At 41.5% G+C, this 17,201-nt stretch overlaps 1 protein-coding gene across 1 annotated transcript; it reads left to right on the top strand.

Moving 5' to 3' along the window:
* The first annotated feature begins 2,014 nt into the window (after positions 1-2,014).
* ZFP37 (ZFP37 zinc finger protein) lies at positions 2,015-11,147 on the top strand. The gene is made up of 7 exons (XM_054584737.1): positions 2,015-2,109; positions 2,463-2,553; positions 2,670-2,820; positions 2,867-2,961; positions 5,179-5,305; positions 5,651-5,785; positions 9,613-11,147. Exons 1-7 carry the CDS (start codon positions 2,015-2,017, stop codon positions 11,145-11,147), a joined length of 2,229 nt encoding a protein of 742 aa, XP_054440712.1.
* The last annotated feature ends 6,054 nt before the right edge of the window (positions 11,148-17,201 follow it).

The following is a 17,201-nucleotide window of genomic DNA, read 5'->3' on the forward strand; positions in this document are numbered from 1 at the left end:
CCTGCCAGCAGCCAGCATTAGGAAGCGAACTCCCAGCTGGTGTCCTCTCCCAGTCCCTTCTTCTGCCCGAGAGCCAATCCGGATTCCGTGCTCCCAACTTCTCGTGCGAGGATCCCAGGCGACCAGCTTCTTTCCCACAGCGCGACTGAAATCCACCGGCCGGGGAAACGTCCTTCAGCCTGGACTAGCCCTCCGGCTCCTAGGGCATCCCAGCTCAGGGACCCATCGGCCCAGTTTTCCAGCAGACAACCTGGAGGGAGAGCTTACAGAGGAAAACATTTCTTCTAGGGGCTCAGATTACTGTGGCTGCCATTGATGGAGACCTTTTCCCCATCCGATATTTTCCTGTTTTATAAGAAAAATAAAACCCGTTTAAAGAGACATAGAGTGTGTGAGTGTGTGTGTGCGTGTGTGTGTGCGCGTGTGTGTTCATTTATATATTTTGATCTCAGCCCATACCTCAAACACAGAATGGATTTCTTTAAGGTGAACATGTAAAAACCCCATCTAGAATCAAGCCTTTACCTCCAAAGAGCACACTGGGTAATTTGCAGGATGTTCTATTATTGAACATTGTTCATTCTCAGTCCATTAGCTTCTACTATGTCACAACAAATTGCCTGAATATTTCAAACTTTTGCCACTGTGAAGCTGCAGCTACACGCCTTGTTAGACTCTTGAATCTCTTATTTATCTAGTGATTTTTTTATCTTGATAATCCTTGTCTTTATCCTTTGTTTTGGTATCATATCAAGTTGACATTCACTGACATACCTACAGGGCACTTGGTGTTGTTTCACATACACATCAAGAGAAGGCTTATGAATGTGTGAACTCCCCATTGCTACCACTCCAATCCACGCGGACGGTATTTTAACCACACCACTATGCTAATCTGTACCTGCTGCCAGAACACTGAATGGATGCTTCTCCTTTCAAAAGACCTCCTTTTTACAGTTGTATTGCGCATTAGATCTCATTTTCTCATTTTGCTGTGCCTGCTCTTAAACTTTTCTACCGTCGTTGCCCACCACCAATCCTGTGTCTTACCTCTCCCACTGATATGCACTAACAGAATCACTGAGCAAACCTACTTCTCCCTTTCTAACCCCTGCCATTGTACTTAGCATTGAACATACATAGTCTTTTCTTCTGGCTTTAACCACCTCGCTTCAGTAGACATTGTCCAAAGACACAGAGGAGAAAACAGGCTCTGAGAGGTTATCTACATGCCGAAGGTTATAGGAGAAGGAACACTGAGGTCAGACACTCTTTAGTTCCAAATCCTGTGCTTTGTAGCTACTCTTTGTCTCAAACATTACTTACCTGTCAATAGCAACAATAGGTGTGATTTGTAGAACACCAGTGTCATGTGGCACCACTGTGTCACCACAGGGCAGAGATAATGGTTACCATGTTAGAATCTGATTATTACAATACCTATAACATAGAAAGCCTGAGAGGGTGATACAAGAAGACTGGGGAAAACATTGTTGGGATTGTTTGAGGATAAATGGGAAACACCATTGTGATTTCTTGGCCAAATACAATTTTCGTTTTTGTTAGAAAAAAAATTTCAGTCATAGGTTGGAGATACTAGGCCGAAAGTGTCTTGAAGAAGGTGGCCTAGGGAATCTTTTTTATGAACTCAGTGAAGATGCACTGAGAATCTTATTCAGACAAAAGACTGAGAGGGAGGGCAGGCAAATGCAACCCACTGCCAACGGAGGGATAACTCAGTTGGGATAACCCAGTGGAAGATGCAACACAGGGTATGTTTGCTTCTGGAAGAGAGAACAGCATATTTTATTTTATTTTATTTTCTTATCCTCGCCTGAGCACATTTTCCCACCGTTTTAGAGACAGCGGGAGGAAATGAGAGAAGGGAAAGAGAGAAACATCGATAGGCTAGTGGCCACCCCCGCCACCACTTCGCGCAGGCTCCGGATGGAACCAGAAACCTAGGAATGTGCCCTGACCAGAATCGAAGCCGCAGCCCTTTGATTACAGGACGATGCCCCAACCAAATGAGCCAGGCCGGCCAGAGAAGGAACAGCATATATTCACCAGCCTTCTGCCCCATTGTAAATTCCAGCAGGGCGAACAAAAGTATGTGTAACTGTGTCTGCACCCTTTCCCCCATTACCTAGCATAGCACAGCAATCTCGTTTGCACAGAGTTCAAGACAGAATTGTTAAACGATGTTGACAGATGAAATACTGATTAAGAGATTATTTCTGCTGCAATTGCTTGATAATTTGGATGAAATATCTCCATCAAATCCAGGGTCTCAGTGAGGAGTGGTGTGTTCACTTAACCTGCTGCTTCGTGTTTCCCCCTCATTGTTCGTATACCATAAATCAAAAGACAAATATTTCAAAGGTTAGTCTCCTCTCCCTATGAAACAATGGCATCTGCCGGATCGGGCTTTTTCTCCCTCCAGTTTTCGCTTGCTATCCTAGCTATCTGGAGCCTGCGCTAGGCGTTGCGGTCCCTGTTTCCCGGCAGCTAGCCGCGCTGATTCGGAACCGCAGCTCCAAATTCTGCGTTCTGGTAGTGAAAACTCCCGCAGCTGGGGGCGGGAGGCCAGGCACCGAGAGGCACTCTGTAACGAGTAGCTGACCCGGGCTTCTGCCTGCTCGTAACTTGCCTCTTCGGGACGCCTTGAGGAACCAACCCCGCGGCCACCCTCCTGCAAGACCGCCGGGAGACCCCGGGTCTCCGCTGTACGGAGGAGCCTCGGCCAAGATGGCGGCGCCCGCGGGCGAGACCCAAGGGCGCAGCCATCGCCGCTGCAGGACCCGCCGAGGCCGCGCTCGGGTTGGCCGCCTGGTCCGCCTCTGACTGAGACCCTATCCTGACAAAGCCGGAGGCCTGGACCCGAGGAGGAGTGCGTGCACCGCCGAAGAGGCCGGGGGTCCACCGGCGATGGCTGTGTCCGAGCCTGGGGGCAGCGCGGCGGTGAGCTCGACGACGGGGCGGGAGCGGTCTGGTGGGCAGAGATGGTCTAATTGGGGGTCAGTGATTGGAGCGTCACCGTTATCTGTGAAATAGATAACGTGTGCTTTGGAAATAGGAGTCGATGCTGGAGAGGGCGCGGAGCGTTTTGAGAGCTCTGTGGAATCGCGATGGAGGGGTCTGTGCGGTCAGCGAGGGCTACGGTTTAAGGAATCAGTGCTTTGAGAGATCTGCGGTGCCGGTGCTGGCGTGGGGACCGGCGGTGACAGCCTGTGGCAGACACTGAAAGGTCAGTTTGGTAGGCTGCGGGGCTCCGTAACGGGGCTTTGTGGTATGTCAGATACTGGGGAGGCGTGTGGGAGTCCGCAACTTGGCGTCGCTGCGGGAGCCGGCGAGTATTGTGGCTGTGGCGGCTGGAAACTGGATAGTCCCTGTCGGTGCTCCGCGGTGCAGGGAGGTCAGCTAGGAGAGTTTATTGCAATAGTTAGAAGGAAGGAATGATGATGGTTTGGGAAAGGGTCGTAGCATTGAAATGAAAAATCCCATTCAGAATACACCTGGAGGTGAGCCAATAGGATTTACTGATGAATTGCTATGGAACATGAGGGAAGAAAAAACAAATCAAGATTTACATCTAGACTTTTGGCCTGAGAGGCTGGAGAGACGGTGATTCTGTTTTTTGAGAAAGGGTTGTGTTGGAGACGACCGGGGTTTGGTGGATATGAATGGGAGCCGGGGGGAGATGACAGTGGTTCTGTTTTGGCCATATCAAGGTGCCCATTTACATGTCCAAGTGGAGATATTGAGTAGTTGTTAGATATATGAATCTAGACCTTAGGAGAGGTCTGGGCTAGGGAATCCATATTTGAAAGACATCAGCATAAAGATAGTATTTGAAGCTGTAAGATTGGATAAGATGACTTAGGGAGAGAAGGCAGATAGGGAAGAAAAGAGGGCCACGGACACAGCTCAGAGTCACTCTGACATTTAGAGGTTTGGTGGAAAGCAAACAAACAAACAAAAGGTGGGGGGTAGCCACTGAGCTGAGGTAGGAGGAAAACGGTAAATGTGGGGGCAAAGCAGCAGAGAAGAAAGCTTTTCAAAACAATGAGAGTAATGAGCAGTGTCATATGCTCTTGCAAGTCCCAGAAGTTTGACTACAGAGACGTTGACCTTGACAAGGTGTAGCTCAATGGTTATTTTGATTGATTATAGCTCTTTTCGTGGAGTCATAGAATTGTGTTGGGGGGAGTGGAAAGAACAGGAGGCGATGAAGTAAAAGCAGCAAGTCTAGACGACACCAGGAGTTTTGCTGGTAAAGGGAGAAAAGAAATTGATGTTGCATGGGGCATGGGATTATGAGAGGTTTCCTTCAGGTGAATGGTAGGTATTAAGACAGCTTTGTATGTTAATTGGAATAATCCAACAGAAAGAGAAAAGTAGATGGTACAAAAGAGAGGAGGTTAACTGCAGGGGCAAAATGCTTGGGGAGGCAGTTGAGGACAGGATCCAGAGCCTAAGTGGACAAACTGGCCTAAGGTGAGACAAGGGACAGTTCTTCCATTTTAACAGAAAGGAAGACAGATGGGTTTGGAAACAGAATAGTGGAATTGGTGATAGCAAGGCTAGGGTAGTTCTTGTCCATTGGCATATATTTTCTCTTTGAGGTATAAGGCAAATCCATCAGCTGAGAGTGGAAAAACAGTAGATGTTGGAGATTTCAGAGAAAAGGGAAAGTGGCATAGTCATCTTTGAAACAGGAATAGGAAACTGACAGTATTGGATGCCCATTTGAGATATGTAACCTGTTCCAGGTTACAGACTTCTCTTATCCTCACTGGCAGAAAGAGTAGAGAGAGAAAGCAAGTTCTCTCCTGACTCTTATAATAGGGCACTAATTCCATGCCTGAAGATTCCACCCTCATGGCCTCATCTAGTCCTCATTGCTTCCCAAAGGCCCTCTCTCCTAATACCATCATATTGGAGGGTGGGGTTTCAACATAAGAATTTGGAGGGGACACAAACATTCAGTCCACATTAGGGACATTTCTTAGTGTGATTTTTGTTTCTCAAGAAAAAATGCAAAATTGAGTAGAGAATAGGTATCCTATATAACCTCATGGTCAACGGTGAATGGTCAAGGTAAGAACAAGTCATTACCTGTCCAAATCACTCATGAGTGTGGATAACATCAGACTGAACAAGAATCTGTTATTACAGGGATCACTCGTATTCAAAGATGTGACTATGGCCTTTACCCAGAAGGAATGGGAGCAACTAGATCCAACTCAGAGGAACCTGTACAAGGATGTGATGCTGGAGAACTACAGCAACTTTGCCTCCATGGGTAAGGCAATTCCTTCAAAATTCAAAATGTGTCCACTGTGATACCTCCTCTCTGAAGTCCTTGATACGTTTGGCCTTGATTTTTGAGTCAAGGAATTTTAATCCCTTTTGGGTACCAGGCAGCATCCTTTGCCTTTGCCTCCAAAATGGAAGGTCTACTTAGGTGGGGCATAGTGATCATAGTATCTCCCCTGCCAGGTAAGTATCAGGTGGGGCATTGTGAAATCTCAGAATCCATATGTTCTTTATCCTTATCCTGTACAGGCTGTGAAGCTCAAATGTCAGGGCTTGATTTCTGGGATGTTTGTTGTTCTGACATTTAATGCCTACCATTTCTTGTGAGCAGGGTATCAAGCTGCCAAGCCAGACATGATCTCCAAGCTGGAAAAAGGAGAAGAGCCATGTTTGGGGAAGGGGAAAAGACCCAGACAAGGTGGTCGGAGTGAAACGCCAACACCCAAGCAAAAAGGAGCCAATGGAAGTAAGTTCCTAATTTCTTGGAGGTAACTTTGGAATTATTCAAAGAATCATTCATTTTTAAAGTCTTCTTAAAGATCCCAAATCCTTCTTTCTTAACCAGAAAGTAACAATAGAAAAATATCAGAATCTCCTGTAGGGAGAGTTCAAACCACAAAGATTCTTTAACCTTGGAAATTCTAATATTCATTTTTTCTATGAACCTGTCCACATGAAAGGTTCTCAGAATGTGTTCACTATAGCACTAAATTAGTGTTACTAATGGCAGTACCGGTTCGCTTAGGATAAGTTATGCTCAATTAAGGAATCATGCCCACAACCTAATGGCTTAATGGGCCAATGGCTCTGTGGTCTGTAATGCATCATCATCGACATCTTCTTAACTTTTGCAGTCAAATGCCACAGATTGCATGTCTTCATATAAATTTCTGACTTCAAAGTGACCACTGCTTACCTTCTAGTGCATATTTTAATAGTTTTGATTAGCCTAAATTCTTGCTTACCTAGTTTGAATTATACCACTTGGTTTGATGATTTTATCCTCTGAGTGCTTCTTTACCATATTTTCACCAGTCTTTCCCTTCTCACTTTGCTGAATTGTTCCTAAGGTGTGCCTTCTACTATGTATTTTTTTTCCCCTATGGTATTATCCTCCAAGGAACCATCCTTTGTGCAAATAGAAGCTTTTAATTCTACACTGGTGACTCCTAAGGTAAATTTATCATGTCCAAGTACATCTCCAGTCCCTTTGTGTTGCACTCATAACTTACAAGACAGCTCATTTTCAGAGTGTCAGAATTGAAAGCTTTATCTTTCTTTTTTATTAGGGCTTCTTTTCACCTTCCCTATTTTTATCAGGGTCTACTCTGATTTTAGGCCTGTCTACCATGGAGTTTCTCTGAATCTTTGCCCTCTGCCTTCTTCCTTACTATTCTCTCCTCAGTTCCTGGTGTTTTTCTTCTCACTGACATCAGCCAATCAAGGTTAATATTATCACGTAGCTAAATTGCTTCCATTCTTAGGTAGATTTGTTGAATCCCTTTTTTAAAAAATTCATCTTAAGCATTGCCACCAAACCTTAAAACATTCAGTTATTATTTGTACTATTACAGTCCCCAAATCAGCCAAACATCCATAATATCTTTTTAAGTATCCCCTGGCCCTGAATCTTCCAAGACCCCTGGAATTTCCTGAGATCCGAGGGACCAGTCCTTCAAATAACAAATGAAGAGACTTCATGAAGTTTTTGATCCATCATTAGTGGCTCTAGTTTGGCTATCTTTACTTTTCTCACTGATAGTTAATGTTACGAAATAATCCTGAGTCCTTTAATACATCTTTGTCATTGTTACAATGCCTCTTTTCTTGGTTCAGGTTCTTATGTAGTACTTGGAGGTTCTTCACGGAAGGACTCTTCTCTTCCTTCCAATGATTTGTGTTGGGTCTAATGAGCTCCATACTTCAGTATCTGAAGTTGTAGTCATTTTAGCTTAAAACTCATGTTTTAGTTACTGTCTCACATGCAGGACAAGCTTATAGACTTAGATACATGCTCTGCCACACCCAACTCTCCTCTTAGTGTTAACTCTATTACACCAGTTTACTAGTTCAGATTCCCCTCCCTTCCCTCATGGTAAATTTCCCTTGTAGTGTGCTTTATATCTTTTCCTACTGGTCAATGTCAGCTGGGACCAACCCAAACATCATTATAAGAGGTTCTTATAATGTTACACCACATGGGGAAAGGTTTGAGTTTTGATCCCTTTTTCCCAGAAGAAAAATTTCTTTTAGTCTCCTCAGCATCGTTGGGCATTGGAAGATGCAACTTTTGCCATGCTACATGAAAGTCCTTGTTACACAGTTTCTCTTGGATGGTTGAATCACTTAAAGTTTCCCAAATGGAGTCCTGACTGGTGTAGCTCAGTTGGTTGGGCATTGTCCCGCAAAGCGAAAGGTTGCTGGTTTGATTCCAGGTCAGGGTACATTCCTGGGTTGTGGATTCAGTCCCCAATTAGGGCACATACAAGAGGCAGTGATCGATATTTCTCTCTCACGTCACTGCTTCTCTCCCTCTTTTTCTCCCTTCCTTCCCCTCTCTCTAGAAATAAATAAAATCTTTAAAAAGATTTTTCCTAAAGCGAAAAGCAGCTAGCCATTCTACTTCTCCCTACTGTATCTATATCACCACTACATCTACATTTACAAAAACTGATCTTCTATCCCATGGGAACTAATCTCTTAAAAATTCTCCATAAAGGTAATATTATTTCTTGGCTGTGTATTCAAATACCATAACTCTTTTCTGTTTGAGCCCAGTTTTCACTTTATTCATGTTATGTTCCTTGACCACCAAGACAGCTTATTCACTTTCTATTTCTTTCTGAAGTCATGGGGACTCTAATATCTGCTTCTCTCTTTGGGTCTGTTTAATTTCCACCCTGAAGCTTTTTCATCTTTTCCCTGTACATAGCTGAAAATGGCCACCCCAAAGTGGCAGTCCCAGCTCCTAAGTTTTTAGGTTTTTACATGTATAATGTCCTTATCTCACTAAGAGAAGTCTTTGAATTTCTTTCTTGTTTCAAAACATTTTTATTTAATTTATTGGGTTGACATTGGTTACTAAAATTATCTGGGCTTCAAGTGTACAATTCTGTAATACATCATCTGTATATTGTATTGTGTGTTCATGACCCAAAATCAAGTCTTCTTCTTCGGTCACCCTTTGCCCTCTTCTACCTCCCCCCAGAAGTCTTTTGAGTTTCAATTCTAAATTCTTAAGAGAAAGATTATCATTGGACTAGCCCGGGGCCCTGGGAAGTGGGGCCCGGTGTTAACCACTGTCCAATCCATTGTTTCCCACTAGAAGCTGGATCAAACACGGCTGCCTACGTCTGTCAATGTGGGTAATGGTCTCAGAGAAGGGAAGCATGGGTTGAGAAGGTATCTCAAAATGTACAATTGTATAATGTATGGAAGAAAGAATGGGAGCGATCACTTAGAGCTGGAAAATAAGCTCCAGGTTTATAATTGGTCGTTAGCAGAGTGACCTGACAGGAAAACAGAGGTGCTCCACAGCAAATTATTGGAAAACAAGTGTGTGTGTTCACTGCACTCCAAATGGTACGAAGTTTGTCAGTCTCATTCCTGTGAATTTTACCATGTGGTAAAAGCATTAAGGAACTCAGAGAAACTGGAGGTTTTTGTTTTGTTTTGTCTTTTAGTACAGGAATGTCATGATATTGATCATGGGTGGCAGCAGTGGAATACCCTTTCTGGCTTATTCCTTCAGTCACCTTGAGCTGTTCAGTACTCCTTGGTGGACTTGCCTTATTTTTGCTGTTTTGGATCTTTGGGGTGCTATAACAAAAATTTACTTGAGCTAGCTTAAGAGAGGAATTTATCATAAGGGCATGAGTAGATATCTTGTAATGGGAAGGCAGGTGCTTCAGCTGGGTCTTACCAAGGACTGGAACCAGGACTGGAAAGCCATTAGTAATTGAGATTATTCAAATGATCGCTTTGCAGATATGTGATCCTACATCTCTGCTTTTCTGTGGATGTATGCTTCATCCTTTGTACTGATGAATTTTCTATTTACACAAGGAAAATATAAATTTATTTTACTCTTCTTATATCATTTATAAATTTAAGAACCCAGTGGAAACTAACTAGAATCCAAGTTTTTAGGAGGAAGACTCTTATTGGACATCTTGGCATGAGTCAGAAGTATCCCCAACTGTGACCATGGAGAGCATTTCTTCTTTATAAATTGTATTCTAAAATATGAGAGTGCAAAGGTTCACAAAACTGTCTCATTGAATTCCATTTTAGAGGAAGTCCAGCAAGATGATGACCAGCTAGAGAATCACCAGGAATCTCAAAACAAACTCCTGAGGGAAGTCACGTTAAAGAAAAAAACTTTGACTAAAAAGAAAGGCCATGAAGGTGGCTCACTGGGGACAGAAACTGTGAGTACAACACATGTTTCTCCTGAAAAAAACCTTCTTAAATTTAATTCAGAGGGAAAGAGTCTAAAACAGAATTTAGACTTACCTGGCCATATAAGAAACTATGCAAAAAAAGATATAGCTAAAGAGCACAGGAAATCATTCAGCCATACCTTATCTGATACAAAGAAAGACAAAAATAAAACTGGAAAGAAACAGAAATTATCAAACCATAGCTCATCTAATAGGTGTGACAAAACTCAAACTGGCAAGAAACGTGAGAAATTAGTATCATCCCATACTAAGCGGGACAAAATTAAAACTGGAGAGAAACATGAAAAGTCATCCAGCCACAGGTCATCTCCTACTAAGTGTGACACACCTCAAGCTAAAGTGAAACCTTATGAATGTAAGCAGTGTGGGAAAGTTCTCAGCCATAAACAAGGACTTGTGGACCATCAGAGAATTCATACTGGGGAAAAACCATACGAATGCAATGAATGTGGGATAGCCTTTAGCCAGAAGTCACACCTTGTTGTACATCAGAGAACTCACACTGGAGAAAAACCATATGAGTGTATTCAGTGTGGCAAAGCTCACGGTCATAAACATGCCCTCACTGACCACCTGAGAGTTCACACTGGGGAAAAGCCCTATAAGTGTACTGAATGTGGGAAAACCTTCAGACACAGCTCAAATCTTATTCAACATGTGAGATCTCATACAGGTGAGAAGCCCTATGAATGTAAGGAATGTGGAAAATCCTTTAGGTATAACTCATCCCTTACTGAACATGTGAGGACTCATACAGGTGAAATACCATATGAATGTAGTGAATGTGGAAGAGCCTTTAAGTATAGCTCATCTCTGACTAAACACATGAGAATCCATACAGGTGAGAAACCCTTTGGATGTAACGAATGTGGGAAAGCTTTCAGCAAGAAGTCTCACCTCATTATACATCAAAGAACTCATACTAAGGAGAAACCATATAAATGTGATGAATGTGGAAAAGCCTTCGGACATAGCTCATCCCTTACTTACCACATGAGAACACATACAGGTGAAAGTCCCTTTGAATGTAATCAATGTGGGAAGGCCTTCAAACAAATTGAAGGCCTTACTCAGCATCAGAGAGTTCATACTGGGGAGAAACCTTATGAATGTAATGAATGTGGGAAAGCCTTTAGCCAAAAATCACACCTCATTGTACATCATAGAACTCATACTGGGGAGAAACCCTATGAATGTAATGAATGTGGAAAAGCCTTCAATGCAAAGTCACAACTTGTTATACATCAGAGATCCCACACTGGAGAGAAACCCTATGAATGTAAAGAATGTGGAAAAGCCTTCAAACAAAATGCATCCCTTACCAAACATGTGAAAACTCATTCAGAAGAGAAATCTCATGAGTGAAATCATGTGGGAAATCTGAAGTGAAGGTTTTATTTAACCTTAGAAGTATTCTGAATTTAAAGGATGTTAGAAAGCCTTTAACAAGAAGTCACACCTTATTATACACAAGAGAATCTGAAAATGAGTCTTCACAGAGAAGTGAGAGTTTAAACTCAGTATTAAACCTTTTATAGAAAATATTGTTTTAAAAACAATTATTGTAAATGACCTATATGTTTACATTGAAATATAAAGTTTTAAAAATTGTTAGTAAGTTAAATAAGCAGAGCACTAGAGCAACAAATTACATATGCTGAAAATTTCTGAGTTGCTTGAGTGTTGTGTACTTAAATACCAAATATGAGAATTGAATTTGCATATCTGTTTATTGCCATGTATAAATGTTTGTGGTCATTGGTATGAGGCTCATCTTTGATATTATCACTCACCCCTTAAATGTTTTTGTTACCTTCTACATAAGCAGAAAACAAAAAAGGTTGTTATTATTTATGTAAAAATATTAATACAACATTAAGAGAAAATGCAAGAAGGCAGCTGAGGATACACAGGTGTTGGTAGAAAATGAAGTTCAAGATATAATGTTAAGTGAAAATAGCAGCTTGCTGAAATATGCATCTAGTATGTTCCTACTTGTGTACAAAAGGGTGTGTGTGTTTGTCTCTCTGTGTTTATATATGTGTTCATATATACCTATATTTGTATGTGAATAGACTTGTTCTGGAAAATAGGGACAAAACTTAATAGTGGCTGCCACTGGGCACAGGAGGACATGGAATCTGGGCTGGAAGGGAGACCTCCTTTTCATTGTATACTATTTGAATTTTTTCACCAGGTATATGTATTATTCCCACAATTAAAATCCTTTTGATATGCCTAAATCAGCACTAATTAAAACTTTCACTGAGTTCAGTCCATGATGTTTGATAAAGTAAAAGTTTCTGTGCCTATTCATGAATGATGATGAGTCTAAGAATATTGTGTTGAACTCACAAAGACTTTTCCTATTGAACATGTTCTTTCATTAAAATAATAAATTACAATTATAACTCAGCACTGTTCCTTTTACTTGACATTTTTTCAGAGACTGAAGATGAATTGTGACTGAAGTTGAATGAGAGTGATTTTCTGAACAGTCACTCCATTTTATCTCTTTCAAAGCACTTAGATGCAAACACCTCTATCTGGGATATCGAAAGTACTGCAACACGTGGCACAATTCTCTGTTCTTACCCAAAAGCAGACAGTGCTAAAGGATCACTGAGCTCTTTTGGAGTTAACAAGACTTGGCCTCACAACCATTCTTAAGCATGCTTTCCAGAAGGTATTATGAGTCAATATGGGTTCACACAGGAAGCCTATTTTCCGCTGCATATTTAAAATTTTTTTACCCGTGTGTCAGATAAAAAATGCAGTGGTACTGTTTTAAAATGTGCTTGTTACACTACAGTGATGTGAGAACAAAAATAGTTTTGTAATTTAAGGTAATGGTATTTGGCATGTATGTCATCTTTTATATTTTTCACAGCAAATGCACTACATTACCTCATGTGTTCCTCAGAATAAACATATGAGTCAGTAAGCAAGACTTGTCTAGTTATGGTTAATACTGTTCAATATATATCCCACCTAGATACTCATCTAGCATAATGATGGGTTCTCAACAAATAAGTAATTAAATGCCGTCTGCAAATATTTCCCATTCAAGTGCCTGCCTTCCTGACATCCTCATTTCAGAGAATTAAAAGGTATAGACATTGAGAATGGACTTTGCATGAATGTGTGCATGTATTGAAAAATCAGCTCCTATATTATGCCCTCATTACCAAGTAACTTGGAAAGAAAATGCAATGGGAAAGCCATTTCCATCAATAATTTACTATCAAGCAGAGGTCCAGCAGTATGCATAGGATGATCATCACTGTCCAGAGGTGTGGAAAATCTGCACATCTGCACTTTTTAGGATAAAACAGTTGTGGGTTATGGTTAAATTGAGTTCCTCACACCTCTTGGAGAACTCATAATAAGTGCCACACCTGGAATAGTCAGGACTATTGGTATGCCGGAACAGTAGAAATGACTGCTGAAAGCCATCTATCTGGTGCAGTAAAAAATAAATTAAAAGTTATCAGCAATGAATGAGGAAATGCTGTCTAAAAATGATTGGAGGTGAACAATTAATGAAAATTGACACACTGAATGACCCTAAATCTGTTGTCATAGCACAAAAGCAAGAAGAGACAATATGTAAATGAACGAGCAGGCACTTTTATCAAAACAGCAGGCGAGATTTTCCCTAGGGCTGTAGATTGTGGACCCCTGGATTATATTAGGTATGTAAAAGAACTATTAAGTTAGGGCCTTACAAAGCAAATGAGTCTCCCCTAATCTTTGGTAAGGAATTCCTTCCCTCTCCAAAGAGGAGTGTATGTACATTCCCAACAGCGGGAGCCACCTGAATTGAACAAAGATGTGGAGGTGGATCAGTCTGCTCTAAGGTATGTGAGAAGTGGTTTATACCTCTTGTTCTGTTGAAACTTCCCTTCTTCACCTTGTTTTCCTGATAAACTCCTGCTCCTAACACTCACTTCCTAAAATTATGTCCTAATGAGACAGAGTATATGGCAAAACAGCTTAAGAGGTACAGGAACTGCCAAGAATATAGTAAGACCAACCCCCAATGGATTTATGGCTTAGAACAGGCGGAAGACCAGCTTGATCCAACACGGTAACTAATTTCACCTCATGGTGAGCCCTAGCCTCATTATATATGCTCACCATAGTACATTAGTATGCTAAACGACTCCCCCCACGTTGCCATGATCTGAAACAAAAAGCCCATATAAGGACACAAAATGGCCAACTGGGTTCTTCTGAGAAGTCTCCATGTCTTTCCTGGAGAAGTCCTGACTATTCCTCCCCTCTACCGAGTGCCCTACCCCTTGATTAAATGAGCCTTAATAAAAGAAGTGAATCCCACTAGGGAGGGGCAGTTCTGCCTGTGGAGTAGCCTCTCTCTGTCTCACTGCTTCACCGATTAACTCTATTTCACTCTAAACTTTATGTCGACTTATGTTTGAATTCTTGTGCGAAACCAAGAACCCACAGTGGTTCATGGACCTTTGGGCCCCCAGGCCCCCCAAACGCCTGCATCACTAAGCATTCCTAAGAGGCCCTTCTACCCCCACCACTACCACCCAGTCCCTGACAGAGTCAGCCACCTCTTCCTGTCGCAGTCATGCTTCGGTCACATCACTGATCACACTGCATTGTCCCCATCAGACGGAGCTCCTCCCTTGCATTGCCAGACATGGCTGTATTACATGTGTGTGGCTGAAGGGATGAATGAGCTTTACATTACAGAGGAAGATCCAGTAGACATAGATATTGGGTTGGCCAAAAAGTCTTTCTGGTTTTTTCCATAAAATAAAAGACACATTTTTCATTTTCACCAATAACTGGATTGACTTGTATATTTTGAGTATGTCAGCTATCTCCCGCATGGTATAACATTGATCTTTCTCAATTAATGTCTCAATTTGATCAGTACTACCTTCCACTGGTCCAGCGAGAAGTCTCCAGCACAGAACTTTGCAAACCACTTATGCCATGTTCAATCAGTCACGACACCTTCTTCGTATGCTGCCCAAATCTTTTTTTTGTGTTTCAGTTGTGTTTTTACCTTTCTTGAAATAACAAAGCATAACATGCCAAAAATGTTGCTTATTTTCTTCCATCTTCAATATTAAAATGACTACACAAAACTTCACCGATTTTGATAAGGTTTTTTAAGTGCTCGCTGACCCGACAGCTGTCACAACACAATTTAACAAAATTGTTTCAAATGAAGTTAAAGACAACTGAAAAAAAAAAAGATAACTAAGCACTACTAGAGCCACCTTATAGAAAAAAAAATGAACTTTTTGGCCAATCTAATATGTATCTAATAAGGCAGGAAAACTAAGCTGATTCTGACACAGTCTTGCCCTGCGTAGCCGTCAGACTGAAGAGGAGAAGAACACAAACACTGGAAATCCTAGTCCCAGGCAACAATGGCTGTGATAGGGGAAGGCCTACAGAGCTGTGCCCATAAAAAGGAACAGATGCCTGGGAGTTCTGGAAAAAACAAACAAACCAAAAAACAAAAACAGCAACAACAACCAAAAACCAGAGAAGAAAATTTTGGAGCCCAGCTTTGAAGCATGAATACTAATTGTTCTGGCATATGGTTGGGGAGGATATTCCAGAAGTATTAAGTCCACTGTACCTGGTTTTAAAGAGCTAATGAACCTTGAGAATTAATCCACAGTGTTATTAGGCATTAGCTAGGGCTAGATTTTCTGTAGTAATGTTAAAAGATAAACTGAAGCAAATTAAAAGTTTTAAGAGTTCCTTTGAGCAAAAAAGAGTTCCTTTGATTTGAGTTGAGCAGCGCCAAATGGGAAGTGGTTAGAAGTGATCCACTGACAGGCACTGGGAGCACGACCTTTACAGAGAAAACCCAGAAGCAAAGCAAGGAAATTATTTGATGGGCTATAATTTAAACAGCTGCCTTATTTGGCTGTTTCTGATGGGTTGTGCTTAGGTTTTGAGTTCTTAAGCTTGCAGCATTTACAGGCATAGCTTTTGGTTTGCTTATGAAGAAGGCTGCTAAGGCATTGGAACCACCTCAGTCTAACGGCCTCCTCGTTTAATTAATTAGTAATAACACTAGATGGTATTATTTTTAAAAAATCTGGGTGGATTCTAACATGCATTTCATCAATATGGATGCTGAAGCTCTCTTCTTTATGTCAGTAAACACTGAAATACCCAAAAGAGAATTTCAATGTCTTCCTCTACTTTACAAATGAGAGAACTGAGGGAAACTGACTGGCCCAAGACAACAGAGCAAGTTCAAGACGAGGTGGAGAGGAGAATCTAGGGGTTCTGAATTATCCGTCAGAGTTCATCCCCTAACACTTACCCTCTGCTGCTACCTGGTGTGTCTTCAGCAGCGGCAGAGTATTCTCATCCTAGTCAGGGAATGTGTTCCCAGGGGAGGACATTTGAATTGTATTTTCCAGGCTGGAGTTCAGCCCATGAAAGGCATTCTGACTTACCCTCTCCCAGGGCTGTCTCCTGGGGAGAATAGTGTTCCATCCTGACTTCTCCACAGAAAATGGGGGCGGAGGGGGGTCAAGTATAAGGTGAGGGAAGGAGACTTGACTTTGGGTAGTGAACACAATATATATCATCTGTATATTGGATTGTGCACTTGAAACCTATATAATTTTGCTAATCAGTGTCACTGCAATAAATTTAAGAATACGGCAAATTGTTAGGATCACAGCTATTCCTATAAGAAAAATGAAAAAGAAATCAACTGTTCAAAAACTATGGAAATAAACCCGAGACTTGAAATAAAATTTCCACCGACAGTACTTTTCAAAAATCGAAAATGCACTATCTCACCTAGACTGAAGAAGTGTTTGATGACCTTATAAACGACTATAAGATTCTGATGTTAAAGATGATTATACAGAGTTTAAAAAACTTTTTAATAAAATATTAGAAAAGAATGCTATATGTAAATTATTTTTAATAAATGCCTTTAAATCTTAAAATAACCTACCTCAAAAAATACATAGTAAGTGCTCAATAAAATTATTATTACTACACCTCAGATTGGGAAAATGAGGTATTGTGTTGTATGTAGAACAACAGATTTAAGTTGAGACGTTCTCATCTGCTTAACAAAAGGGGCTTCCTCTGCTTCCCGACTCCACTTCCCAATCTTTGCATCTTTCTCTGCGTACCCATTTCTACATATTTTAGCTGATGCCATCCTCAGATACCTGGAATTCTTTCCTAGTTTCTGTCGTTGCTCCCCCATTGTTCCCACACCTTTTCTGTAGCTCCAGCATTTTCAATTCCCACCACCTTTGCCGTACGGCACCGACACCATTCCAACATGGCGCCGCCCACTTCCTGCACATTCGTGCATGGGTGCGGCCATGTTAACCCTCTGCTCCAGCGGATTAACAACCCGCGAAGTGTCGCGAAATAGGCGAGTGA

Source organism: Pteronotus mesoamericanus, unplaced genomic scaffold (genome assembly GCF_021234165.1).
Source record: "Pteronotus mesoamericanus isolate MK-2021 breed Mesoamerican mustached bat unplaced genomic scaffold, CSHL_Meso_final contig_78, whole genome shotgun sequence".
NCBI lineage: Eukaryota > Metazoa > Chordata > Mammalia > Chiroptera > Mormoopidae > Pteronotus > Pteronotus mesoamericanus.

What these genes read in the sequence shown, in the direction of transcription:
- ZFP37 (XM_054584737.1), top strand. Translation starts at nt 2,015, where the DNA reads ATGCCCCAACCAAATGAGCCAGGCCGGCCAGAGAAGGAACAGCATATA. An exon ending in AGCCTGGGGGCAGCGCGGCG is followed by an intron (nt 2,962 to 5,178) that starts GTGAGCTCGACG and finishes CTGTTATTACAG; the next exon opens with GGATCACTCGTATTCAAAGA. An exon ending in GCAAAAAGGAGCCAATGGAA is followed by an intron (nt 5,786 to 9,612) that starts GTAAGTTCCTAA and finishes ATTCCATTTTAG; the next exon opens with AGGAAGTCCAGCAAGATGAT.